The sequence below is a fragment of the Anas acuta genome, chromosome 27, assembly GCF_963932015.1.
Source record: "Anas acuta chromosome 27, bAnaAcu1.1, whole genome shotgun sequence".
In the NCBI taxonomy this organism is placed as follows: Eukaryota; Metazoa; Chordata; class Aves; order Anseriformes; family Anatidae; genus Anas; species Anas acuta.
In genome coordinates this window covers 5,801,682-5,828,753 of record NC_089005.1, presented here as the reverse complement: position 1 = coordinate 5,828,753, position 27,072 = coordinate 5,801,682, and the positions used below count along the sequence as shown (strand labels likewise).

Below are 27,072 nucleotides of genomic sequence, written 5' to 3'. Positions count from 1 at the left end.
ACTGAAAACTCGGGCCACAGAAAAAGCGTTTCAAGCCCCTTTCGCCCATCCAGAAGTGCCCCCAAAGGAAGGCTTTGGGTACAAGTGAACTCCCCAGGGGAGCCTTTATGCAGCCCCACATGCAACTGGACCCTCCGGGTTCACTCTTTCACAGCAACCCTAAATATAGCCCTGGCCCGCCTGGCAGTCGACTGAAAACTCGGGCCCCAGAAAATGCGTTAAAAGCCTAATTCGCCCATCCAAAAGTGCCCCCAGAGGAAGGCTTTGGGTAAAACTGAACTCCCCAGGGGAGCCTTAACGCAGCCCCACATGCAACTGGACCCTCCATATTTGCTCTTTCACAGCAACCCTAAATATAGCCCTGGCCCGCCTGGCAGTCGACTGAAAACTCGGGCCCCAGAAAATGTGTTAAAAGCCTAATTCGCCCATTCAAAAGTGCCCCCAGAGGAAGGCTTTGGGTACAAGTGAACTCCCCAGGGGAGCCTTAACGCAGCCCCACATGCAACTGGACCCTCCTTGTTCACTGTTTACGAGCAACCCTAAATATACCCCTAGCCACCATGGCAGAAGACTGAAAATTCGGGCTCCAGAAAATGCGTTTCAAGCCCCATTCACCCATCCAGAATTGCCCCGAAAGGAAGGCTTTGGGTACAACTGAACTCCCCAGGGGAGCCTTTATGCAGCCCCACATGCAACTGGACCCTCCGGGTTCACTCTTTCACCGCAAGCCTAAATATAGCCCTCGGCGCAATGGGAGAAGACTGAAAAAGCGGGCCTCAGAAAACGCAGTGCGATTCCCCTTGGACCATCCAAAAGTGCTCCCAAAGGAAGGCTTTGTGTACAACTGGACTCCCCAGGGGAGCCTTAACGCAGCCCCACATGCAACTGGACCCTCCGTGTTCGCTCTTTACAGCAACCCTAAATATAACCCTAGCCAGCATGGCAGAAGACTGAAAACTCGGGCCACAGAAAAAGCGTTTCAAGCCCCTTTCGCCCATCCAAAAGTGCCCCTAGAGGAAGGCTTTGGGTACAACTGAACTCCCCAGGGGAGCCTTTACGCAGCCCCACATGCAACTGGACCCTCCGGGTTCACTCTTTCACAGCAACCCTAAATATAGCCCTGGCCCGCCTGGCAGTCGACTGAAAACTCGGGCCCCAGAAAATGCGTTAAAAGCCTAATTCGCCCATCCAGAAGTGCCCCCAGAGGAAGGCTTTGGGTACATATGAACTCCCCAGGGGAGCCTTTACGCAGCCCCACATGCAACTGGACCCTCCATATTTGCTCTTTCACAGCAACCCTAAATATAGCCCTGGCCCGCCTGGCAGTCGACTGAAAACTCGGGCCCCAGAAAATGTGTTAAAAGCCTAATTCGCCCATCCAAAAGTGCCCCCAGAGGAAGGCTTTGGGTAAAACTGAACTCCCCAGGGGAGCCTTAACGCAGCCCCACATGCAACTGGACCCTCCATATTTGCTCTTTCACAGCAACCCTAAATATAGCCCTGGCCCGCCTGGCAGTCGACTGAAAACTCGGGCCCCAGAAAATGTGTTAAAAGCCTAATTCGCCCATTCAAAAGTGCCCCCAGAGGAAGGCTTTGGGTACAAGTGAACTCCCCAGGGGAGCCTTAACGCAGCCCCACATGCAACTGGACCCTCCTTGTTCACTGTTTACGAGCAACCCTAAATATACCCCTAGCCACCATGGCAGAAGACTGAAAATTCGGGCTCCAGAAAATGCGTTTCAAGCCCCATTCACCCATCCAGAATTGCCCCGAAAGGAAGGCTTTGGGTACAACTGAACTCCCCAGGGGAGCCTTTATGCAGCCCCACATGCAACTGGACCCTCCGGGTTCACTCTTTCACCGCAAGCCTAAATATAGCCCTCGGCGCAATGGGAGAAGACTGAAAAAGCGGGCCTCAGAAAACGCAGTGCGATTCCCCTTGGACCATCCAAAAGTGCTCCCAAAGGAAGGCTTTGTGTACAACTGGACTCCCCAGGGGAGCCTTAACGCAGCCCCACATGCAACTGGACCCTCCGTGTTCGCTCTTTACAGCAACCCTAAATATAACCCTAGCCAGCATGGCAGAAGACTGAAAACTCGGGCCACAGAAAAAGCGTTTCAAGCCCCTTTCGCCCATCCAAAAGTGCCCCTAGAGGAAGGCTTTGGGTACAACTGAACTCCCCAGGGGAGCCTTCACGCAGCCCCACATGTAACTGGACCTTCTGTGTTCTCTCTTTCTGAGAAAGGCGAAACACAGCCCTACCCGGCATGGGAGCGGAATTCAAAAGAGGGCCCCAGAAAATGCGTAAAAAGCCCCTTTCGCCCATCCAAAGGTGACCCCAAAGGAAGGCTTTGGGTACAACAGAACTACCCAGGGGAGCCTTCACGCAGCCCCACATGCCACTGGACTTTCTGTGTTCACCCTTTCTGAGCAACCAGAAACATAGCTCTACCTGGCTTGGGAGAGGAATTGAAAATATGGCCTGAGAAAAGGCTTTCAAAGACTCCTTTCGCCCATCCATAAGTGTCCCCAATGGAAGGCTTTGGGTACAACAGAACTCCCCAGGGGAGCCTTCACGAAGCCCCACATGCCACTGGACCTTTTTCTTCGCTCTTTCTGAGCAACGCGAACCAGATCCCTACCCGGAATCTGAGACGAATTCAAAAGAGGGCCCCAGAAAACGCATACAAAGTCCCTTTTGCCCATCAAAAAGTGCCCCCTTAGAAACGCTTTGGGTACAACTGAACTCCCCAGGGGAGACTTCACGCAGCCCCACATGCAACTGGACACTCTGTGTTTGCTCTTTCTGACCAACCCAAAATATAGCCCTACCTGGAATTTGAGAGAAATGAAAAATAGGGCCGCAGAAAAGGCATTCAAATCCCCTTTTGCCCATCCAAACGTGCCCCGAAGGAAGGCTTTGGTTACAACGGAACTCCCCAGGGGATCCTTCACACAGCCCCACATGCAACTGGATCCTCTGTGTTCGCTTTTTCTGAGCAACACGAATAATAACCCAACCCGGCATGGGAGAGGAATTTAAAGGAGGGCCCCAGAAAATGCGTACAAAGACCCTTTCGCCCATCCAAAAGAGCCCCCAAAGGAAGCCTTTGGGTACAAATGAACGCCCCAGGGGAGCCTTCACGCAGCCCCACATGCAGATGGACCCTTTGTGTTCGCTCTTTCTTAGCAACCAGAAACATAGCCCTCCCCGGAACATGAGAGCAATGAAAAACAGGGCTCCAGAAAATGCATTCAGATCCCCATTCACCCATCCAAAAGTGCCCCCAAAGAAAGGCTTTGGGAAAAACTAAACTCCCGAGGGGAGCCTTCACACAGCCCAACATGCAACTGGACCCTCTGTGTTCGCTCTTTATGACCAACCAGAAACATAGCCCTACCCGGCATGGGAGACGAATGAAAAAGAGGGCCCCAGAAAATGCATTCATAGACCCTTTCGCCCATACATAAGTTCCCCCAAAGGAAGGCTTTGGGTAAAACTGAACTCCCCAGGGGAGCCTTCACGAAGCCCCACATGAAACTGGACCCTCTGTCTTCACTATTTCTGAGAAACCCCAATAATATCCTTCCACGGATTAGGAGACGAATTCAAAATATGGCCCGACAAAAGGTGTTCAAAGAGACTTTCGGCCATCCAAAAATGCCCCGAAAGGAAGACTTTGGGTAAAACGGAACTCCCCAGGGGAGCCTTCACACAGCCACACATCCAACTGGACCCTCTGTGTTCGCTCTTTCTGAGCAACCCGAAACATAACCCTACCAGGAATCTGAGACGAATGAAAAATATGGCCCAAGAAAATGCATTCAAATCCCCATTCGCCCATTCAAAAGTGCCCCGAAAGGAAGGCTTTGGGGACAACTGAACTCCCCAGGGGAGCCTTCACGCAACCCCACATGCCACTGGACCCTCTGTCGTCGCTCTTTCTAACAACGCGAACCATAGTCCTCTCCGGAATCTGAGACGAATGAAAAATAGGGTCCCAGAAAATGCGTACAAAGCCCCTTTCGCCCATCCAAAAGAGCCCTCAATGGAAGGCTTTGGGTACAACTGAACTCCCCAGGGGATCCTTCACACAGCCCCACATGCAACTGGATCCTCTGTGTTCGCTTTTTCTGAGCAACACGAATAATAACCCTACCCGGCATGGGAGAGGAATTTAAAGGAGGGCCCCAGAAAATGCGTACAAAGACCCTTTCGCCCATCCAAAGGTGCCCCCAAAGGAAGCCTTTGGGTACAAATGAATGCCCCTGGGGAGCCTTCACGCAGCCCCACATGCAAATGGACCCTTTGTGTTCGCTCTTTCTTAGCAACCAGAAACATAGCCCTCCCCGGAACATGAGAGCAATGAAAAACAGGGCTCCAGAAAATGCATTCAGATCCCCATTCACCCATCCAAAAGTGCCCCCAAAGAAAGGCTTTGGGAAAAACTAAACTCCCGAGGGGAGCCTTCACACAGCCCAACATGCAACTGGACCCTCTGTGTTCGCTCTTTATGACCAACCAGAAACATAGCCCTACCCGGCATGGGAGACGAATGAAAAAGAGGGCCCCAGAAAATGCATTCATAGACCCTTTCGCCCATACATAAGTTCCCCCAAAGGAAGGCTTTGGGTAAAACTGAACTCCCCAGGGGAGCCTTCACGAAGCCCCACATGAAACTGGACCCTCTGTCTTCACTATTTCTGAGAAACCCCAATAATATCCTTCCACGGATTAGGAGACGAATTCAAAATATGGCCCGACAAAAGGTGTTCAAAGAGACTTTCGGCCATCCAAAAATGCCCCGAAAGGAAGACTTTGGGTAAAACTGAACTCCCCAGGGGAGCCTTCACACAGCCACACATCCAACTGGACCCTCTGTGTTCGCTCTTTCTGAGCAACCCGAAACATAACCCTACCAGGAATCTGAGACGAATGAAAAATATGGCCCGAGAAAATGCATTCAAATCCCCATTCGCCCATTCAAAAGTGCCCCGAAAGGAAGGCTTTGGGGACAACTGAACTCCCCAGGGGAGCCTTCACGCAACCCCACATGCCACTGGACCCTCTGTCGTCGCTCTTTCTAACAACGCGAACCATAGTCCTCTCCGGAATCTGAGACGAATGAAAAATAGGGTCCCAGAAAATGCGTACAAAGCCCCTTTCGCCCATCCAAAAGAGCCCTCAATGGAAGGCTTTGGGTACAACTGAACTCCCCAGGGGATCCTTCACACAGCCCCACATGCAACTGGATCCTCTGTGTTCGCTTTTTCTGAGCAACACGAATAATAACCCTACCCGGCATGGGAGAGGAATTTAAAGGAGGGCCCCAGAAAATGCGTACAAAGACCCTTTCGCCCATCCAAAGGTGCCCCCAAAGGAAGCCTTTGGGTACAAATGAATGCCCCTGGGGAGCCTTCACGCAGCCCCACATGCAAATGGACCCTTTGTGTTCGCTCTTTCTTAGCAACCAGAAACATAGCCCTCCCCGGAACATGAGAGCAATGAAAAACAGGGCTCCAGAAAATGCATTCAGATCCCCATTCACCCATCCAAAAGTGCCCCCAAAGAAAGGCTTTGGGAAAAACTAAACTCCCGAGGGGAGCCTTCACACAGCCCAACATGCAACTGGACCCTCTGTGTTCGCTCTTTATGACCAACCAGAAACATAGCCCTACCCGGCATGGGAGACGAATGAAAAAGAGGGCCCCAGAAAATGCATTCATAGACCCTTTCGCCCATACATAAGTTCCCCCAAAGGAAGGCTTTGGGTAAAACTGAACTCCCCAGGGGAGCCTTCACGAAGCCCCACATGAAACTGGACCCTCTGTCTTCACTATTTCTGAGAAACCCCAATAATATCCTTCCACGGATTAGGAGACGAATTCAAAATATGGCCCGACAAAAGGTGTTCAAAGAGACTTTCGGCCATCCAAAAATGCCCCGAAAGGAAGACTTTGGGTAAAACTGAACTCCCCAGGGGAGCCTTCACACAGCCACACATCCAACTGGACCCTCTGTGTTCGCTCTTTCTGAGCAACCCGAAACATAACCCTACCAGGAATCTGAGACGAATGAAAAATATGGCCCGAGAAAATGCATTCAAATCCCCATTCGCCCATTCAAAAGTGCCCCGAAAGGAAGGCTTTGGGGACAACTGAACTACCCAGGTGAGCCTTCATGCAGCCCCACACGCCACTGGACCCTCTGTCTTCGCTCTTTCTGACCAACACAAAATATAGCCCTACCCGGAACATGAGACCAATGAAAAATAAGGCCCGAGAAAATGCATTCAAAGCCCATTTCACCCATCCAAAAGTGCCCCCAAAGGAAGCCTTTGGGTACAAATGAACGCCCCAGGGGAGCCTTCACGCAGCCCCACATGCAGATGGACCCTTTGTGTTCGCTCTTTCTTAGCAACCAGAAACATAGCCCTCCCCGGAACATGAGAGCAATGAAAAACAGGGCTCCAGAAAATGCATTCAGATCCCCATTCACCCATCCAAAAGTGCCCCCAAAGAAAGGCTTTGGGAAAAACTAAACTCCCGAGGGGAGCCTTCACACAGCCCAACATGCAACTGGACCCTCTGTGTTCGCTCTTTATGACCAACCAGAAACATAGCCCTACCCGGCATGGGAGACGAATGAAAAAGAGGGCCCCAGAAAATGCATTCATAGACCCTTTCGCCCATACATAAGTTCCCCCAAAGGAAGGCTTTGGGTAAAACTGAACTCCCCAGGGGAGCCTTCACGAAGCCCCACATGAAACTGGACCCTCTGTCTTCACTATTTCTGAGAAACCCCAATAATATCCTTCCACGGATTAGGAGACGAATTCAAAATATGGCCCGACAAAAGGTGTTCAAAGAGACTTTCGGCCATCCAAAAATGCCCCGAAAGGAAGACTTTGGGTAAAACTGAACTCCCCAGGGGAGCCTTCACACAGCCACACATCCAACTGGACCCTCTGTGTTCGCTCTTTCTGAGCAACCCGAAACATAACCCTACCAGGAATCTGAGACGAATGAAAAATATGGCCCGAGAAAATGCATTCAAATCCCCATTCGCCCATTCAAAAGTGCCCCGAAAGGAAGGCTTTGGGGACAACTGAACTCCCCAGGGGAGCCTTCATGCAGCCCCACACGCCACTGGACCCTCTGTCTTCGCTCTTTCTGACCAACACAAAATATAGCCCTACCCGGAACATGAGACCAATGAAAAATAAGGCCCGAGAAAATGCATTCAAAGCCCATTTCACCCATCCAAAAGTGCCCCCAAAGGAAGGCTTTGGGGACAACTGAACTCCCCAGGGGAGCCTTCACGCAGCCCCACATGCAACTGGACCCTCTGTCTTCGCTCTTTCTGACCAACACAAAATATAGCCCTATCCCGGAATCTGAGACCAATGAAAAACAGGGACCCAGAAAACGCATTTAAAGCCCCTTTCGCTCATCCAAAAGTGCCCCCAAAGGAAGGCTTTGCGTACAAATGAACTCCCTAGGGGAGCCTTCACGCAGCCACACATGAAACTGGACCCTCTGTGTGTGCTGTTTCTGAGCAACGCAAACCATAGCCCTACCCGGAATCTGAGACCAATGATAAATTGGGGCCTTCACAAAGCCCCGCATGCAACTGGACCCTGCGTGTTCGCTCTTTCTGAGCAACCTGACTATTACCCGGCATGGGAGAGGAATTCAAAATATGGCCCGGGAAAAGGCGTTCAAAGCCCCATTCGCCCATCCAGAAATGCCCCCAAAGGAAGGCTTTGGGTACAACTGAACTGCCCAGGGGAGTCCTCAAGCAGCCCCAATTTTAACTAGACCCTTTGTGTTTGCTGTTTCTGAGCAACCCGAAATATATCCCTCCCCAGAATCTGAGACGAATGACAAAGAGGGCCCCAGCAAACTCATTAAAAGACCATTTCAACCATTCATAAGTTCCCCCAAAGGAAGACTTTGGGTACAAGTGAACTCCCCAGGGGAGCCTTCACACAACCAAACATGCCACTGGACCCTCTGTGTTCGCTCTTTCTGAGCAACACAAAACATAGCCCTACCTGGAATCTGAGACAAATGAAAAATAGGGCCCCAGAAAACGTATTAAAATCCCCTTTCGCCCATCCAAAAGTGCGCCCTTAAAAAGGCTTTGGGTAAAACTAAATTCCCCAGGGGAGCTTTCACAAAGCCCCACATGCCACTGGACCCTCTGTGTTCGCTCTTTCTGATTAACCCGAAATATATCCATACCCGGAATTGGAGAAGTATTCAAAATAGGGCCCCAGAAAAGGCGGTCCAAGCCCCTTTCGCCCATCAAAAAGTGCCCCCAAAGAAAGACTTTGGGTACAAGTGAACTCCCCAGGGGAGCCTTCACAAAGCCCCACATGCCACTGGACCCTCTAACTTCGCTCTTTTTGAGCAATGCGAACCATAGCCCTACCCGGAATTTGAGATGAATGAAAAATAGGGCCCCGGAAAAGGCGTTCAAAGCACCTTTTGCCCATCCAAAAGTGCCCCCAAAGGAAGGCTTTGGGTACAACTGAACTCCCCAGGGGAGCCTTCACGCAGCCCCACATGCCACTGGACCCTCTGTCGTCGCTCTTTCTGAGCAACCAGAAACATAACCATACCCAGCATGGGAGAGGAATTCAAAATATGGCTAGAGAAAATGCGTTCAAAGCCCCTTTCACCCATCAAAAAGTGCCCCTTTACAAAGGCTTTGGGTACAACTAAACTCCCCGGTGGAGCCTTCAAAAAGCCCCACATGCAAATGGACCCTTTCTGTTTGCTCTTCCTGAGCTACCCGAAACATAGCCCTACCCAACATGGGAGAGGAATTCAATATATGGCCCGAGAAAATGAGTTCAAAGCCCCTTTCGCCCATCAAAAAGAGCCCCCAAAGGAAGTCTTTAAGTACAACTAAACTCCGCAGGGGAGCCTTCACACAGCCCCACATGCAACTGGACCCTCTATCTTCGCTCTTTCTGAGCAACCCGAACCATAATCCTACCTGGAATCTGAGACGAATGAAACATATGGCCCCAGAAAATGCGTTCAAAGCCCCATTCTCCCATCCGAAAGCGCCCCCCAAGGATGGTTTTGGGTACAACTGAACTCCTCAGAGGAGCCTTCACGCAGCCCCACATGCAAGTGGACACTCTGTATTTGCTCTCTCTGAGCAACACGAAACACAGCCGTACCCGGCATGGGAGACTAATTTAAAAGAGAGCCCCAGAAAACGCGTACAAAGTCCCTTTTGCCCATCAAAAAGTTCCCCAAAGGAATGCTTTTGGTACAATTGAACTCCCCAGGGGAGCCTTCACGCAGCCCCACATGCCACTGGACCCTCTATCTTCTCTCTTTCTGAGCAACCCGAATCATAACCCTACCCGGCAAGGGAGAGGAATTCAAAATATGGCCCGAGAAAATGTGTTCAAAGCCCCTTTTGCTCATCCAAAAGTGCCCCCTTAGAAAGGCTTTTGGTACAACTGAACTCCCCAGGGGAGCCTTCACGCAGCCCCACATGCAACTGGACCCTTTGTCGTCGCTCTTTCTGACCAACCAGAAACATAGCCATACCTGGAATCCGAGAGGAATGAAAAATAGGGCCCCAGAAAACGCGTTCAGAGCCCATTGCACCCAACCAAAAGTGCCCCAAAGGAAGGCTTTGGGTACAACTGAACTCCCCAGCAGAGCGTTCACAAAATCCCACATGCAACTGGACCCTCTGTGTTCGCTCTTTCTGAGCAACCAGAAACATAGCACATCCTGGAATCTGAGACGAATGAAAAATAGGGCCCCAGAAAACGCATTCAAATCCCCTTTTGCCCATCAAGAAGTGTCCCCAAAGGAAGGCTTTGGGTAAAACGGAACTCCCCAGGGGAGCCTTCATGCAGCCCCACATGCAACCGGACCCTCTGTGTTTGGTCTTTCTGAGCAACCAGAAACATAGCCCTACCCAGCATGGGGGAGGAATTCAAAATATGCCCCGAGAAAAGGCGTTCAAAGTCCCTTTCACCCATCAAAAAATGCCCCCTTAGAAAGGCTTTGTGTACAACTAAACTCCCCAGGGAAGCCTTCACACAGCCCCACATGCAACTGGACCCTCTGTGTTCGCTCTTTCTGAGCAAACCGAAACATAGCCCTACCCGGCATGGGCGAGGAATTGAAAATATGGCCCGAGAAAGCACCTTCAAAGCCCCTTTCACCCATCCAAAAGTGCCCCCAAAGGAAGGCTTTGGGTACGTCTGAACTCCCCAGGGGAGCTTTCACACAGCCCCACATGCAACTAGACCCTCTGTCTTCGCTCTTTCTGAGCAACCCCAGAAATATCATTCCCTGGATTCGGAGAAGAATTCAAAATATGTCCCTATAAAACGCATTCAAAGCCGGTTTTGCCCATCAAAAAGTGCCCCCAAAGGAAGGCTATGGGTGCAGCTGAAGTCCCCAGGGGAGCATTCACGCAGCCCCACATGCAACTCGACCCTCTGTGTTCGATCTTTCTGAGCAACCCGAAATATAGCCCTACCTGGCATGGGAGGGGAATTCCAACGAGGGCCCAAGAAAATCCATTCAAAGCTCCTTTCGCCAATCCATAAATGCTTCCAAAGGAAGGCTTTGGGTACAACTGAACTCCCCAGGGGAGCCTTCATGCAGCCCCACATGCAACTGGACCCTCTGTGTTCGCTCTTTCCGAGCAACCCGAAACATAGAACTACCCTGCATGGGAGAGGAATTCAAAAGAGGGCTCAAGAAAAAGCGTACAAAGTCCCTTTTGCCCATCCAAAAGTGCCCCAAAGGAAGGCTTTGGGTGCAGCTGAAGTCCCCAGGGGAGCCTTCATGCAATCCCACATGCAACTGGACCCTCTTTGTTAGCTCTTCCTGAACAGCCAGAAGCCTAGCCCTACCCGGCATGGGAGAGGAATTGAAAATATGGCCTGAGAAAATGCATTCAAAGCCTCTTTCGCCCAACCAAATGTGCCCCAAAGGAAGGCTTTGGGTACAACTGAACTACCCAGGGGAGCCTTCAGGCAGCCCCACGTGCAACTGGACCCTCTGTGTTCGCTCTTTCTGAGCAACCCGAAACATAGCCCTCCCTGGAATCAGAAAGGCATTCAAAATATGGCCCCAGACGGATATGTTTGCTTTTATAGTGCAATGGCTTCAGAAGCAAAAGGGGAAAAAACACTTTCTCTGGGAGCTGGAGAAGGTGTCATTGTCACAGGAGAGGTTTCTAAATGGCATATCTTTCTTTGCGAGTGTTCCTGTAGTCCGGAGGTTTTTGTTTGTTTGTTTGCCTTTGGAAGGTTTTACTCTTAATCTTCATGTCCTTCAGCAGAAGTGAGAAATGTGATTTTATTTTGTGCAGTGTCGCGGACCCTCCGAAATCTACTGGGAAGGATGAATACCTCGCACAGTACCAATGTGATGACGGTGGAGACAAGGAGAAACCAAGAAGATCAAAAGAACGTGACCTCATTTCAAAAGAAAACGTTTTGTACGCCAAAGAGTCTTCTGAGCCTGGTGAGAAATTGCGGCAAACTTCCTCTCTCAAGTGTGACACTGAATGTAGCTCTAAAAAGCTTTCCTCCTCAGCTATTGCAGAGAGATGCCAAGGTAGAAAGGACAAGACTAAAAACACTGAGAAAGAGCATTACCAAAGCAAGAGGGAACATGCTCCTAGTGAAGAGAAGGAGAGTCAAAAAGCAGGTCCTTCCAGCAAGAGGAGGTGTTCTCAGAGCGCGGAAGTTGTTGAGCAAAAGCGTCACAAGCAGGAGCACTGGGAGGGAAGCAGGTGCAGATCTTTCCCTGGTGAAAGAACCAGCACTGAGAATGGCAGAAGAGCAGTCAAATATTCAAGGTACAGATCTGGCAGCGGAGGAAGATCAGAACAAGGTAGCAATAGATATTACCGATCCAAAGGGGAAAGAAGTTGGAGCAGAGAAAGATACTATCGAGATGAAGCACGGAGATGGGAAAGATGTAGCTATTACAATGATTACTATTCACCTCATGCGACAGGAGACAGTAGAGAGAGAAAGTTCTCTCACGGCGATGCAGCCTTTGACAAGTCGACTGCAACTTACTACGGCAGGTCACATAAGCATTATCATTACAAAAGTGGATGGCCTCACAGTTCCCTCTTGAGAGATGAAGATGTACGTCGCTTTAGCACACCCCGAGCAGACTTGCATCGTTGCTCGGTATCTCAGCAACATTCTGGAAGACATTCTCGTGAAAGACATGCGCTTCCACCTGTGTCAGCTCATTTGGAGAACTGTCGCCAGAAAAATGAAACAGAAGGAAACAGAAAAAGAAAATATACCCGTGCAGAAGGTAGTGAAAGTGAAATAGAAAGGAAAGACAGAAAGATAGAAAAGGAGCTTTTAGGTGGTGAAAAAAATGCAAAACTATCACAAGTTCTAGAAGAAAAAGAAGTCTAAGGATAAACATGGAGAGAAGGATTCCAAGTAAGCAAGGATTCCAGCATACTCCGCATTTTTTATCCTAATTCTTTTCTGGGTGCTTCTCATGTATTCCTTTTTTTTTTTTTCTCCTTTTTTTTTTCTTCTCTTTTTTTTTTTTTTTTTTTTTTTGTTTTTCTGGTAGTTTCTAAGTTACTTAGATAGCATCAGCTGGCTGGGGATCATGTTGTTAGGTTGATCAGTGAAGATAGGAAAGCTATTGCTGAATTGTGTCAGAGCACTAGCTTTGGACCACATAGTTGGAAACACATCCGTACACCATTCTGGATTAGGTTAAAAGTTTTTTTCTGCTTGCACGTATTCCAGAGCTAGCCATTGTTAATGATCTGTGTACAAACCAGGACCTATGGTCCTTCAATCTGAGGGCTTAAGTTTGCTACATCTAAAGTAAGTTGCGTGTGCACAAAGCACCACAAAATAGCTGACATGCTGCAAATCATCACCTGTGGTAAAATAAATAAAGTTTCATATAGGCAACAAGTGCCACATCTTTTTTTCTCTTTTAAACTTGCATGTTTCTTTCAGACTTCACGATTTGTGTTTCTGTGCGCTCCACTTTGACAATGCCAATCGCAAGCGTAAAAAAAGAAGAAAAAGGAGAAGAAAAAAAAGAAAAAAAAGAAACACCAGGAAAGTGAAAGGCTCCTTGGAACACTTAGATCCTCGTTTCCAGAAGATAACGCGGGAGAAGAAGGAAGAATCCCATCCTCCAGATGGCTCTTCATGTCAGCAATGCAGAAGTGAGAGCAGTAAACAACCTTACAAGGAAGGGAAGCCTTCCAGTGCAGGCAAAAGCAAGAAATACAGCTCCGTCTCATCCAACGAGTGTATTAAAGGTAAGCGGCCGCAGTGTGTCTGAGGAATTCCTTTTCTATTAATGTAGAGATTATTTCAAACAGTCTTGAAGTGCTTGGTGACTTAACAGTCTGCTTGGTAGACTATTTTTTTCCCAGTTTTGAATGACTACAAAGGACGAGACGAAAAACACTGAGAAAGAGCATTACCAAAGCAAGAGGCAACATGCTCCTAGTGAAGAGAAGGAGAGTCAAAAAGCAGGTCCTTCCAGCAAGAGAAGGATCAACTTGAATACAAAGAATACAAACTTGAGCTCCTGATTGGCTTCATGCTGAATTCTGTGCTGTTCTTGTCCTAATCTTGGTCTTTCCATAGATACTATGGTTTAAATCCAAATAGAATCATGCGATGAGGAAGATCTCACTGCAACAAATTCAACATCTAAAATCAAAGTTTACATTTTCCGTGAATTTCTTTCTGAGCAGAAGTGTGCAGTACTCCTTTTCTATTAATGTAGAGATTATTTCAAACAGTTTTGAAGTGCTTGATGACTTACCAGTCTGCAGATTTATTATCAAACCAAAAAAATCCCGACTTGGTAGACTATTTTTTTCCCACTTTTGAATGACTTCTAGGAAGAAGGTTGTTCCGGCATCAAGAAAGTCATGTTGAATGTAACAAAATTTACTAAACCAGTAAATAAAAACTATATTTTTCTATTTGTTCCATTGTTTCAACTCTTCTGACACTTATGGATGGCATAGATAACAGAGGGGAGATCGTGGTAATCGGAGCTACCAACAGACTGGATTCTATAGATCCTGCTTTACGAAGACCAGGACGCTTTGGCAGAGAGTTCCTCTTCAACTTGCCAAATAAAGAGGTGAGAACTTAAATTGAACATTAGTGCTACCATGGCAAAGTCCAACTTTATAGGAAAAAAAATAATTGACAACTTGAACAAAAGAGTGATATGTGGAGACACTGCATTGTTCCATGGAGGGCAAATCTGGTACTGGATATATATGGTCAGGATGATACCAGCAAGTAGTTAGTTCTATAATCAAACCTTTCATTCCCAAAGTTGTACCTGTTTGCTTAATTATTTAGTCCACTTGGGTGTTTTCATCATGAAGTTATGTTTTTGGTCTCAATCCTTCACTTATGAATGAATAGGGGACGTGTTTGCATTTGATTGTGCCCCGGATCAGTGGTAGTAGTTTCAGTCATAATTATTTTCTTCTTTATAGTAATTGTAGCAATTTGAAGCATTGTGCCAGAAGTGCTTTCTGTGAATTTACTGCCTGAAAAGCAAATGTGATGAAGTAATGAGACTGTCACAATGAAAGCTTGCTAAGTTTTAGAGAAGTTTTTTGGACAACAAAGAAATGTTTCTGGATAAATTTTTCATTACAGTATTTTCCTCTGGGTCATTAAGTCTCGTAGTTTGGAAACTTGTTATTGAAGCTATAAATGCCTTTTCTTTCATTGTAGGTTCCTAGAAAAAGTTCAGTATAACAAATAAGAAATATTCAATTTCCTGATTGAAAATGCAGAGTGTATATTAAATAACTGTAAAATACTTGAAAGTTGAGCAAGTAAGAAAAGCGTATTAATAGATGAGGGGTTTTGAGGGAGGACTGTTTTTTTTGTTTGTTTGTTTGCTTGCTTTTTGGTTTGTTTGTTTTTTGTTGGTATTTTTAAGGAAAACTTGGGACAAGCTAAAATGCAATGATTTACTTCCAGGATAGAAAAGAAATTTTCAAGATTCATACTCGTGACTGGACCCCTAAGCCACCGGACATGTTGCTTGATGAACTAGCTGAGAAATGCATTGGTAAGACTGAAACCAAAATGGATTCTTGCTTGTGAGCAAGTTGTAAAGAACCTTAGGTTGTACCAGGCAGTACCCAAGCTCTTGTGCCTTGCTGCACAACTAGTCAACGAGGCAGCTGGCACGCCTTCATAGCAATCAGAGTTAGATGCTTTCATCTATTTACTCTTTGTTGTCGTTCCTCTTGTTGTCTGAGAACGTTAAGTGGTTCTGGGGCATCTTCCTCAAGAGTATAGTTTTTGATGAGGAGTCTGCTTCAGCTGCATAAGTGCAGGATATCAGACAGTGCGCAACATGAAACTTCCCTGCAGAGCGGTAGCACTTTGAATTCCCTGTTAACCTGTTTGGTTTTGGCATTACAAATTCTTTAAATGTTGCATGTTGTAAACCTGGGCCTTGACTGATGTAACGTTTGATTTTTGTTTGTTAGGATACTGTGGTGCAGATATCAAATCTTTATGTACTGAAGCTGCGCTGTGCTCTCTACGTCGATGCTATCCTCAGATTTATGCAAGTAGGGAGAAGTTGCTACTAGACGTTAATTCTATTAAAATAAAAGCAAAGGACTTTTTCATGGCTCTGAAGAAGGTTGTTCCAGCATCAAACAGGATCGTGGCTTCACCCGGACAAACACTATCACCCATTTTCAAGCCACTTTTTAAAAGATCAGTAGCGAATATTTTACAAGTTGTGCAGAAGATCTTCCCGCATGCACAGCTTGCACTAAAGGAGGACCGACAGCAAGGTATAACCACAGCATCCACTTCTTTATAATTCTGCTAAAGCAAAAACTTGTAGTTTGTGCAATCAACTTAAACCTTTCAGACATAATGATGGTAGAATTTTATTATTTGCACGTGCATGTCTTTCTTTTGGGCATGTCTGGAAGATAATGCATAGGTTTTATTCTGGATTCGAAACTGAAATGCCAAATGGAAGCTCTGAATGACTCAATACACAGTAAAGGATGATGCGTTCTCTACTGAAGCATCCTGCTTCTGACGGCAGCTAAGATAATTAGCATTTGTAGAGGTTGACTTGAGGTTTGAAGTATAAGGCACCTATTTTTCTTTAAAAAATCAAAACTCAGATATTTGGAGGGGAAGCATTTCTAGGTCAATGTTTCTAATTCCTTTCTGAAGAATGTCAGGACCAGGATACAAGTATAACTGGTCTAAGCTAAATATTGTTTTAGCTATCATCGTTTTTACCAGTCTCCTAATTTAAATGTTTGTGGATCGTACTATACATGTGCACGTGAGATCAATTAGCACTGATATTTACTAGATGAATGGAATTCTGTGGCCATCACATCCTTAATCCCCGTGCTTTCATTGTGGGAACCTCCTCCAGAAAGAAATGGTCTTGTTTTTTTTTTGTTGTTGTTGTTGTTTTGTTTTTTTTTAGCTATTTAGCAACTGCAGAAATTGTTCGTAATCTCCTTTATTCTAAGGGGGAGAAAAAAATCACCAAGAGTAGCGTACCTTATACGTACACATCAGTGGGACTTAGTACAGCTTTGTAGGGCCTTGTGCCATCTCCTTAGATCTGTGGTGGGATGAACTCTAGGAAATAGCTTTCAGTGTGTGCTCTCAAATGAAGAAAGGGTTTTGGCACTGATTTAGAAGCTGTATTAATGTAAGAGAAAGAGACAAAGGCTATTCAGGAAAGTTAACAAACCTCTTTTGTCTTTCAGACCATTTAAATCCTATTTTACAAGATGATATGTTCGACAGTGATGACGATGCATCCTTGGTTTCTGGAGATGAATTAAAAGATGCAATGCCTGACGGACCAGAGAAAAAACGCCTCTGTTTCAGCAGGTAAAGAAAGATAGATCCGTGTTATGTTTAAATTCTCAGGACTGCTGAGTCTTTGTAAACAGTTCCAGCTGTTAAAAGTGCGAGGGGTGGTAGAAGTAGGGGTAACATCAAGTTTGTGTGTTGAAGGGGTGCTTGGTATTCACAAGAAGAAAGGGTGAAGGGACTAAAGTTGTAATGAAGTTGCTCTGAATGACCAAACTGAAAAGCCCAGGCTTCTCTTCCTAAGCCAAAGTGATCCGTAGACTACCAGAACACGTTGACTTAATCCATGGCATTCTTTGAAAGACTGAAGACCACATAAATGTCCTGTCTGTCCTTTTAGCTAAAAATACCCCAACTTTATGGGTTTGTGTTGCCACCTTTTGCCCTTCTGTTTTCCAGGATTCTTAAACCAGTGGTGAATTATGTAGCAGAAAGAAAACTGAGAAATGGCTTGTTAAAACACCTTGAGAAAAATTTGAATGGTGTCTTTATTTGTTAAGCCACCAAGTTGTGTTAATCTTGTGGTATTTTAGTATGGAAGTCATGCAAGCCCACAGTTGGAAAGTTAGATCATGTTGTCACAGCTGGATCAGTTATTTTTCTCACTTTCTATTGCTGTGCTGTCCAGAAGATTTTCTGTCCTCTAGAGCAAGGCTAAGTCTCTAGCATCTTTGATTTAAGCCAGCAAAGGTACAGCCTGATTGTAGTGGGGAAACAAATGCTCCTCACAAATTTATTTCCTAGTAGTAAAGCAAGATTGCAGGGATATTAATTTGCAGTCTTGGTTCAGTAAAGAATAGGAAACACAAGGGAAGAAGATGAAACAATTGGAATGACTGAATAACTGGAAATCTTACATATATTTAATGTACCGCTACCATTTGGATTATTTGGGGAGGGAAAAGAAAGTCTATAGGAAAATTACTTGGAACATCTGTGTGTCTATTCAGCAGCTCATTTATAAACTTGTTTTCTTAACTCTTGTTCTAGGAGTGCTTTCTGCGAACCAACATCACGCCGGCCCCGTCTGCTAATAGTAGGAAAAGAAGGGTACGGCCAAGTTTCTTACGTGGCACCCGCGGTGTTGCACGCTTTGGAGAAGTTTCCCGTTCACACCCTGGACCTTTCTGTTCTGCTTACAAACGTTGCACCGCCAGAAGAAATCTGCGGACAGGTACCTTTTTTCTTTTTATTCTCATCGGATTCACTGACTGTATGTAAAGGATCAATCGAGTTGCAAGTAAGGTGAGCAAAATTCATTGGTAATGGAGGTGGCCTTGTTTTAATGTGCTGGGATGTTTGCTTCTGTCTGAAAATCCCCTTTTCTTTTAGACAAAACCACAAACAATCTGGATGTTGTACATGTCCACATTTTCCATACCCAATTTTACAGTGATGATGTTGCTAGCAGCTCAGGAAGCTGGGCGGTGTTGCTAATAAACATCTCTTTGTGGAAAGAAATGCTGCTCATCTCCCTGGGATCCAGAAAGTAGTTCTCATTGCCTCCTAAGACTGTGTGCTCCCAGTAGATGGCTCTGTATCAGACTGCACGTCGGCTACTTTTTGTAGCCTTGTTCTAAATTATATTAGTAAGGCAACCAAGGTTTGGGGCTTCTGTTTATTTTGTTTTCACACGGACATACACAACTTGTGCTGTTGCAGTATGTGCAATAAAAGCATTAACATTCACAAAACACTTCATTTGCACGCTGATGTGGTTTTAACTAGAAAAAATAAACAGATCTGGTGTTTTTACTTTTAGGCAGGAAATCCATTTTATTGTTTGGCATCACTACCTTAAAATATTTTTACCTTTAGTGGAAACGTTTGAGAGCCATACAAGTAAGGACAGACATGTTACACGACTGAATACTGATGTGTCCCATAAGAGGGACATTTCCTTTCTTTGTTATGCAAAGATTGTGGCTGTGGCCATATAGCTAGGGTGTCTAGCCACTGCCTGAATATATCCTTCCCATCTTCTGACTAGAGTTCTTCGAATACTGGTAATCTGAAAGGGTGCACAGAGAAATTCCTTATGTGAAAGGATGCTTGCCACTCTGTTCACATAGTTTCATTTCATGGGGCAGTCAGGTGGCTATGTAGCTATGTATTAACAGGTTATTCTACGTGTTTTAGTTTTCTTACCCAAGCTTTCCTTTTCACTAGCTGATCCGAAATGCTCAGAAGACAGCACCAAGCATAATTTATGTCCCAGATATCCATTTATGGGGGGATCACGTTGGACATGCCTTGAAACTTACTTTTCTAACTCTAACTCTTCCAGCATTTTCGCCAGTTTTGCTGCTTGCTACGTCTGATGTATGTCACTCAGATCTCCCAGAAGAGGTATTTGTCAATACTTTTCTTACTGTTTCTTCAGTGTCTTGTAATTTATGAATGCTTTCAGCATCAAAATGCTGTGCTTTCTTAAATGCATACTGTTATTACTCAGGCACCCTAACAAATCACTTAAAATTTGCTTAGAGAAAAAGAATACTGTGAAAGCATCTGCTTAAGGTTTTTTCTGAGTCAAGCAAGTGACTTCTCACGCATGCAAATAATAAATTAATACAATAATTCCGGTGGCTACAAAGTGGTTCAGTCAAGAATATGCAGTGCTTGAAATGACAAGAGGATGTTTTTACTGAAGAGATTTCTTCTGACAGTCTGCTATTCCATGCTATGTTGGGTAAACTGCTAATAATGCAATTTAGTAGAGAATTGAAACACTTTGATTAAAAAAAAAAAAAAAAAATCAGTTTCTTTCTTCATATAGGCCAAAGCTTTCCAAGCTGGAAAGCTGAGTTCCAATTTCTGCTAAAGTAACTTTGGAATGGAATTCTAGTTGTATTCCTAAATAAACTGTAGTAAAAGTACATGCAGAACTTCATTGACTTCTGAGAGTTTACATTAAGGGAAGGTGCCCAAAACAGGAACACGCTGTTCTCATTCCGATTATTTTGTCTCAGTTACTGGGGGAAGAGAACAGGTCTTACCTAGACATGTTTATTATCAACTGCTTTGAAAGTGCTTGAGTTCCCACAGAAGTTTTTGTACAGGTTCTAAATTCCTTCTAAAACAAGTAGTGAAATTCCTTACCTACCTTTTAATACTAGAAATTGAAAATGGAGGAAGACGTAGAGGTACTAGCTACTTCAGACACCTTTTGGTAGAGAAATAAAAACTCAGCAAAAAGCCCTCGCTTGTCTGCTGAAGCCTTTCTCTTCCCTCTATAGCCATAAAGGTTCTAAGTAAAGGATGCAGCAAGGCAAGTAAATACAAAGGAAGCAATGTTGGATGTGGTGAAAGCCATTACTTTATCAGTGTAGCGTACAATCCCTTCAGCGAGCTTTAATTCTACAGGTGATTCTTAAAGGTGATATTTGAATTTGCCGTGCCAGCCTGTGAAAATGTAGCCTTTTAAGGCCAGGAAGATAACTTTTTTCAGTTTGTGTTCTTCAGGTTATTATTAATTTTAAAAGGTATAGAATAGAAGAATCTCATAGAAGAATTCATCTTCTATGAAATCATCAGAAGATGAGTTTTTGTGGCCTTAAATCTGAAATGTCTTTCCTCCTTCTGCTTTAGATCCAAAAATTATTTAATAAGGAATTTGGAGAAGTGTGCAATATTGAGTTGCCTGGTAGGGCAGAGAGAGCAGCTTTTTTTGAGGACCTAATTCTAAATCAAGTGGCTAAGCCTCCTGTAAAGAAAACAGGTGAGGAGGATATAAGAAGTACATCTAAAACTGTCCTATCGAAGTTACTAGCTCTTTGGGATTTGCTTTGGTGGTCATTTTCTGTCAGTAATTTGTCATATGCTTGTATTTGAGTACTGTAAATTGGCTAATTTTTCCTGATTAATTGAAGTTGATCGGACATTGGAAGTCCTGCCTGTAGCACCACCAGCTGAGCCTCAGAAGCCACAAGAGGAAGAAGTAGGGATGCTGGAGGAGGAAGAGGAGGATACCTTGCGTGAACTTAGAATTTTCTTGAGGGATGTTACTCACAGACTTGCCACTGACAGACGTTTCAGGGAATTTGCAAAGCCCGTTGACCCACAGAAGGTAAACTAGTGCTGATCTGTGTGTGTCTGTAACTTCTCAGTGTTTGTATTTCTCAGCGTTTTGGGGAAGGTTCAACTTTGTTTTTAGGGCTGCACTATTAGGATTTTGCAAGAAGCAGAGGCAGTGCTTTTACTTCTGCTGACTCTCAGATGTCTCTTATCGGATTATTCACTGAAAGCCCTGGTTTCATTCTAAAAAGCCAGTCCAAATGCCAACACAGTCTGCTCGTGAAAAGGCTTTGATATGTAGGCATGTCACAGCACTGTAAAGCACAGAGATCTTTCCTTATAATTACAAACAGTACTTACAGGACTACATTGATGAAGTCTAAAGCCCTTTATTGGACTGTCAGTTCCTGTGGGAACAGGAATAGGAGCAGCAGTTTGTAAAAATAAGTTTTGAGATCCTGTTCTCTGTTTCATCTGGAACTCCTCAATAGGAATCAACCATAAAAGTGCAGTGTGTTTTCTTTTTCCTCCAATTGGCTGCTTAGATCCCTTTTTCTCCTTAATTGATTAGATAAGCCTAAGCTAGGGGCGTATATTTCAAAGACAGATGTAACTTGACTATACCTGCAGATCAGCAAAGGCCTCTTCATGTGGGCATCCACTGGCTTTTCTTCCCCTTTTCTCCTAGGTTCTTGAGCTGTGAAAAATCTAGACAGATACGTATGTCCTCATCTGAACTAGTCATTAGGCTCCTCTTATGGTCTGAGGGAAGAAATCAGCACCTCTGGGCCCAGTTATCTCATTCTAAAGTAGATGCCTGCAATAGGTACTTCACAGGTGCAATTCATGCACCTTTTCCTCAATGTCAACAGCAAAAAGAATGTCGGATGGCTTACTCAGCTTTCACGGTTGTGATTTTCTGAAGCAAAGTGAAATGAATCTCCCACCCTCAGTGTTTCTTCTGTACCATGCACATGCTTCTGACCTCCCTACTTCTTGTTGTCCTCTCCTAGCAGCTCTAATGCCAGTTGAAAGAGCCCTTCCATTTCTGAGAAGCAAACTGGTTAATTTCATCATCTTCTGATGCATCGCAAATGTTCAGGGTTTTTAGGAAGTCGTTTATTTAAAGTTTTCAGAATAATTTTGGTAGACAGTGTGCAAGGTTAAGAAAACCTCTGAATGCTTGTATTTGATCTGCAGGTACCTGACTATGCCACAAGGATTAAAGAGCCGATGGATCTTTCAACAGTTCTGACTCAAATTGACTCGCGCCAGTACCTCACTGCAGGAGACTATCTGAAGGACATCGATCTAATCTGTAACAATGCCTTAGAGTACTACCCAGATCAAAGATCTACAAGTGAGGATGCGCTTTTTAGCCCTAGTTTAAAAAAAATCTGTCAAACGTATAGATGGATAAATCACACAGAATCTCTAGGTTGGAAGAGACCTCAAGATCATCAAGTCCAACCTCTAACCTAACACTAACAGCACCCACTAAACCATATCCCTAAGTTCTACATCTAAACGTCTTTTGAAGACTTCCAGGGATGGTGACTCCACCACCTCCCTGGGCAGCCCGTTCCAGTGCCTAACAACCCTTTCAGTAAAGAAATTCTTCCTAACATCTAACCTAAAACTCCCCTGGCGTAACTTTAGCCCATTCCCCCTCGTCCTGTCACCAGGCAAATGCTGTGTGCAGACAATAGACTTTGGATGGATTAGATGATTTTGGACATCCACAGAGAACATCTCTTACCACATTGTAAATATTTTATCATTTTGCTACTTGGGCATGGAATTGTGATATAAATGTTCCCAAGGAACTAGTGCTTTTGTTTTAATTAACTTCTATGTTGTTATGCTGAAAATATTCACTGAGATAACCTTTCGGAACCAACCTATGAAGAAAGCAATCTTTTTCTGTGATCAAAACTGTTTCATTGGTTGGTAGACAACATTCAGTTAAAGTCTGTAAAATTTCAGATTGTCACAGAGCCTATGTTTTGCAAGACACTGCATATTCAATGGTGAGGAACAAAATGGATACAGAGTTTGGACGACTTTGTGAACAAATTAAAGAATCTCGTGAGAAAAGAGGTACGTGCTTTAACGCTAAGGATTTTAAGACTTGTCTCTGCATTTGTAACTGAAAATGCACAACGAAGATCTTTGGTATCTATTCTTTATTGCAAGGTCGCACCTCTCCAGCATGTGCTCCATGTGACAACTCCAAGTCACCACAGCAGAACCCTGCTACTGAAGACGACAAACCAGATGAAGAGAGTAATGAAAATGAGGAGATGACAGCAGCACCTGTAGATGCCAGTACACCCATTTCTAATGGTAAGTTGCATTTTATTCAGCTGCTCTTGTCATTCATACCTTCTCTGTTCTTGAGGCGCAACAGGTGTCTCTGATGCCTGGCTCTTTATGCCAGAGGTATTTTGTTTTCAAATTTACTTCAAAATGTGAGAGAGAAATCCAGAGGTCATTCACTCAATATAGTTATGAATTAAAGTTCAAAGAAAGTTGGTTTACAATATAAAAAAAAAACAAAAAACAAAAACAAAACAAAACGAAACAAAAAAAAAAACAACTTTGACGGCCCAATTGCCATTTAGTCACCCCTAAATTGCTAATTCTTGAGGTAAAAAATGTTGTGGATGGCAGTTTCTGAATACTTAACTAGCTTTTAATTATGCAAAATGGTATTTTTACCCCCACTCCACCCCTCCCTTCCCCAAATGCTAAAATCATAGCTACCTCATACTGTGATTTCCAGTTGAAGGAGGGAAGTCTAACTAGTGAGAGTGGGAATTTTGCCATGGACTCCACCCATATCCTTTTGCAATATTATATGAATACTACGAATGTTGGGCAAAACCACAAAGTTTGTTTTTTCACAAAAGGTTTACCGAATCAGGAAGCATACGAGGTATAAGTCTTCACGTTTTTTCTCCTTTGAATATTCCCTTAAAATTGTCTCATTAATTAATCTCTTCCAAACAGGTATTCAGCTTTTGAAGTCTTCAGCTTGATACCAGACTCGAAGGAGAGCTTATTTCCAGAGGCTTTTATGATGTTCATCTGTATTAGTTCATGTAGTAAGACAGTGACTTTTATCAAATGTACCCAATGTATTTACCTCCTGTAGTGCTACAGGACATTGTACTTATGTCTGGAAATGGATACATATGGCATACAGAATCTAATGTTTGAATGACTACTTAATCTGTAGTGTCACAGCTGCAGAAACCTGCGGAGCATCAGCAGACATCTCCTACCAATTGAGTTGTATGTTTCCTACATTACTTCTTGCTTATTTTTCATCCATAAAGAACAGAATTTCCATTTATGCAGACCTCAAGAGGAATTCATCCTTAGTTGTAGAGTAGTGACAGGTATTTGATAATACACAGTATCATCCGAAGAAGAAATGCCTTTGGCAATTCTTTCACCTCATAAAGAATAGTAAATAAGTGCACATTTTAAACTGTATTTACTTGTTTGTTTATTGCTCTTTGACAACAAACATGGAGTGAATAATAGAGACACTAATATCAAACTTAACATTAGCAAGACTTGTTACTTCCATGCAAGTAGAAATAATCCAACAAAAAGATGACGATTCTTATCTCACAATTGAGATGAACAACATAGAATAATGAAGTATGGTTTACCTAACCATTTAGAATATAGTATTTTGCAATCTACTCAGAAAAATTGTAAATGTGCCACAAGACAATAGGCCCATTTATCATGTTGTAACAGCCGCCTCATGATGTGGACAAATTTATTCTGTGCTTGCAGCAAGGAAAAATGCAGTCCTTTCATATCTACAGCCACACATGTTATACACTACTTGCCCAGATGACAGCAGAGTAAAAATCCCTTTGCTAAGTATATCTAATAATCCACAACAACACTTTCAAATATGCCCACTTGTAGTCCACCACTAACATGAAACTAACCTTACTTTCAAAAGTGCCTTTTTTGATATGTTGGAGAGAGTTATGGATAAAAGTTAGATTCAGTTAAATGCGGACATTCTGCTCTCTGCATTCAAGTTTGTGCAGCTATTAAGTGTCTGCTTTTCAGTGAGTACTGTACTCTTACAAAAAAGGTTTGCTTTTCATCCTCAACTGATTACCAACAGAAGTCGTCAATCAAAGGATACATGTAGCCCTTGCAGATTGGGAATTCAAAAGAATTATCTACCTTCTAAAAAAAGACATGAGTAATTAGTACAAAGAAAATACTGTATTTGCCCATCTAGCTTACCTAGAAAATGCTGAATTTGATCCTCTGTTTTGCTTGTTTTGTTTGTTTGTTTGTTTTCTACAGTAATGTTACAGAAACAAACAACACGCTTCGATATTCCCAAAGTGCAATTTTTTTTAAGCCCCAACAAACAAAACCTTCAAGTGAAATAAGCAGTTCCCTTAATTTCACAACCAGACCATAACAATTATTTTGATTTTTTTTTTTTTTTTTTTTTTTTTTTTTTGTGGAGAAACAAAAAACTTCTAGGTCATGCAATAGGACACAAAGTAATTTTAGATGTGATATTTTTTAAAGTACTTTCACGTTCCTTTTCAATAACAAATTGATCTTTAGGCTATTTTAATCTCAAGCATGGCTCGTATAAAATGTACGAAGTATTTAGAAAAAAGAAGTCAGAGGTCAGTCATTATCAATACCAGGTAAGATTCTGGAAACTGTATTTTTCTAGCTATATAGTGAAATAAATTATGTAGTTTGTTAGTGTTTCTGACCCAATGAAATGAAGCAGAATGTTCTTTCAGAAAACCTAAATTACACAGGTACAGTGCACTTCACAGTGCAATTTTTGAAAAATATTTGAAGTTAGTGAAATAAAAACAAGTAAACAATATAAATTACCTCTTCAATGGTAAAAGGTCTTTGAATGATATGTCCATAGATACTGAATTAATTACAATCCATCTCAGATTCACTCAAACTGTGTGAACATCACAAGCACCTCATGATTTGATCGTGACCAGAAGAACTAAAGGGCATTAAGTGGTTCATCCATGGCTGCTACTTAACAAGACCATCTGTAGTGGGTTTACATGGCAAAGTTTTGGTAGCAGGGGGCCATAGGGGTGGTTTCTGTGAGAAAGATCTAGAAGCTGCCCCATGTTTGGGAAGGGCCCCATTGTTTTCCAGAGCTGAGCCAATAAGCGATGTTGTTTTGTGCCACTGTGAGAGCATATTTAAGACAGGGAAAAAAACGCTGCGCCACACAGCAGCTGGGAGAGTGAAGGGAGTGAGGAACAGCCTTGCAGGCATCAAGGTCAGTGTAGAAGGAGGGGGAGAGGTGCTCCAGGCGCCGGAGCAGAAGTCCCCTGCGGCCTGTGGTGAGGACCATGGTGAAGCAGGATGTCCCCCTGCAGCCCATGGAGTACCACGGTGGAGCAGGGTTCCACGCTGCAGCCCGTGGAGGAGACCACGGTGGAGCAGGTGGCCCTGCACCGACGGAGGCTGCCGCCTGTGGAAGACCCCTGCCGGAGCAGATTCCGGGCCGGACCTGTAGCCCGTGGAGAGGAGCCCACACAGGAGCAGGTGACCTGGCAGAAGCTGCTGCCCGTGGGGGAGCCAGGTTGGAGCAGTATTCTCCTGAGGGATGGAGCCCGTGGTACGGACCCATATCTGGAGCAGCTCTGGAAGAGCTGCTGCCTGTGGGAAGCCCACGCCGGATCAGTTCATCAAAGACTGCATCTCGTGGGTGGGACCCCACAGCACAGGGGACGAGAGTGACCGAGAAGGAGCGGCAGAGAAGAAGTGCTGTAGACTGACCATAACCCCCATTCCCCCGTTCCCCTGCGCCGCTCGGGGGGAGGAGGTGGAAGAGGGTGGATGGGGGGGAAGGTGCTTTTGGTTTCTTTCCTTTGTTTCTCACTTCTCTAGCTTGTTAGGAATGAGCAAGAAATCTTACTCTCTTCTTCTGTTGAGTCTGTTTTGCCCATTCCAATAATTGTTGCATGATTTTCTCGTCCTTATCTCAACCCTTGAGCCCTTTTCACGTATTTTCTCCCCATTCCTCTTGGAGGAGGGGGAGTGAGAGAGCGGCTGTGGTGGAGCTCGGCTGCCCACTCGAGCAGAACCACGACG

General features: G+C 44.5%; 2 protein-coding genes across 7 annotated transcripts; both read left to right on the top strand.

Moving 5' to 3' along the window:
• Positions 1-11,250: 11,250 nt before the first annotated feature.
• LOC137845201 (ubiquitin carboxyl-terminal hydrolase 42-like) lies at positions 11,251-13,289 on the top strand. Its single transcript, XM_068662199.1, has 2 exons — positions 11,251-12,468; positions 13,009-13,289. Exon 1 carries the CDS (start codon positions 11,323-11,325, stop codon positions 12,439-12,441), a length of 1,119 nt encoding a protein of 372 aa, XP_068518300.1. The 5' UTR covers positions 11,251-11,322; the 3' UTR covers positions 12,442-12,468; positions 13,009-13,289.
• Positions 13,290-15,020: 1,731 nt separating this feature from the next.
• LOC137845202 (ATPase family AAA domain-containing protein 2-like) lies at positions 15,021-23,369 on the top strand. Of its 6 annotated transcripts, none has more exons than XM_068662200.1 (8): positions 15,021-15,115; positions 15,543-15,857; positions 16,809-16,935; positions 17,908-18,091; positions 19,205-19,266; positions 20,509-20,638; positions 20,790-20,986; positions 22,135-22,204. In XM_068662200.1, the coding sequence occupies exons 1-6, from the start codon at positions 15,082-15,084 to the stop codon at positions 20,597-20,599; spliced, it is 813 nt and encodes a 270-aa protein (XP_068518301.1). In that variant the 5' UTR covers positions 15,021-15,081; the 3' UTR covers positions 20,600-20,638; positions 20,790-20,986; positions 22,135-22,204. The 6 variants fall into 6 exon arrangements, with proteins under 6 accessions (XP_068518301.1, XP_068518303.1, XP_068518306.1 ...); XM_068662202.1 differs by lacking the exon at positions 22,135-22,204 and adding an exon at positions 21,623-21,757; XM_068662205.1 differs by lacking the exon at positions 20,509-20,638 and having other exon boundaries at positions 19,205-19,239.
• The last annotated feature ends 3,703 nt before the right edge of the window (positions 23,370-27,072 follow it).

What these genes read in the sequence shown, in the direction of transcription:
- LOC137845201 (XM_068662199.1), top strand. Translation starts at nt 11,323, where the DNA reads ATGTCCTTCAGCAGAAGTGAGAAATGTGATTTTATTTTGTGCAGTGTC.
- LOC137845202 (XM_068662200.1), top strand. Translation starts at nt 15,082, where the DNA reads ATGTTGCTTGATGAACTAGCTGAGAAATGCATTG. An exon ending in ACTAGCTGAGAAATGCATTG is followed by an intron (nt 15,116 to 15,542) that starts GTAAGACTGAAA and finishes TTTGTTTGTTAG; the next exon opens with GATACTGTGGTGCAGATATC. An exon ending in CAGAAGAAATCTGCGGACAG is followed by an intron (nt 18,092 to 19,204) that starts GTACCTTTTTTC and finishes TAACTCTTCCAG; the next exon opens with CATTTTCGCCAGTTTTGCTG.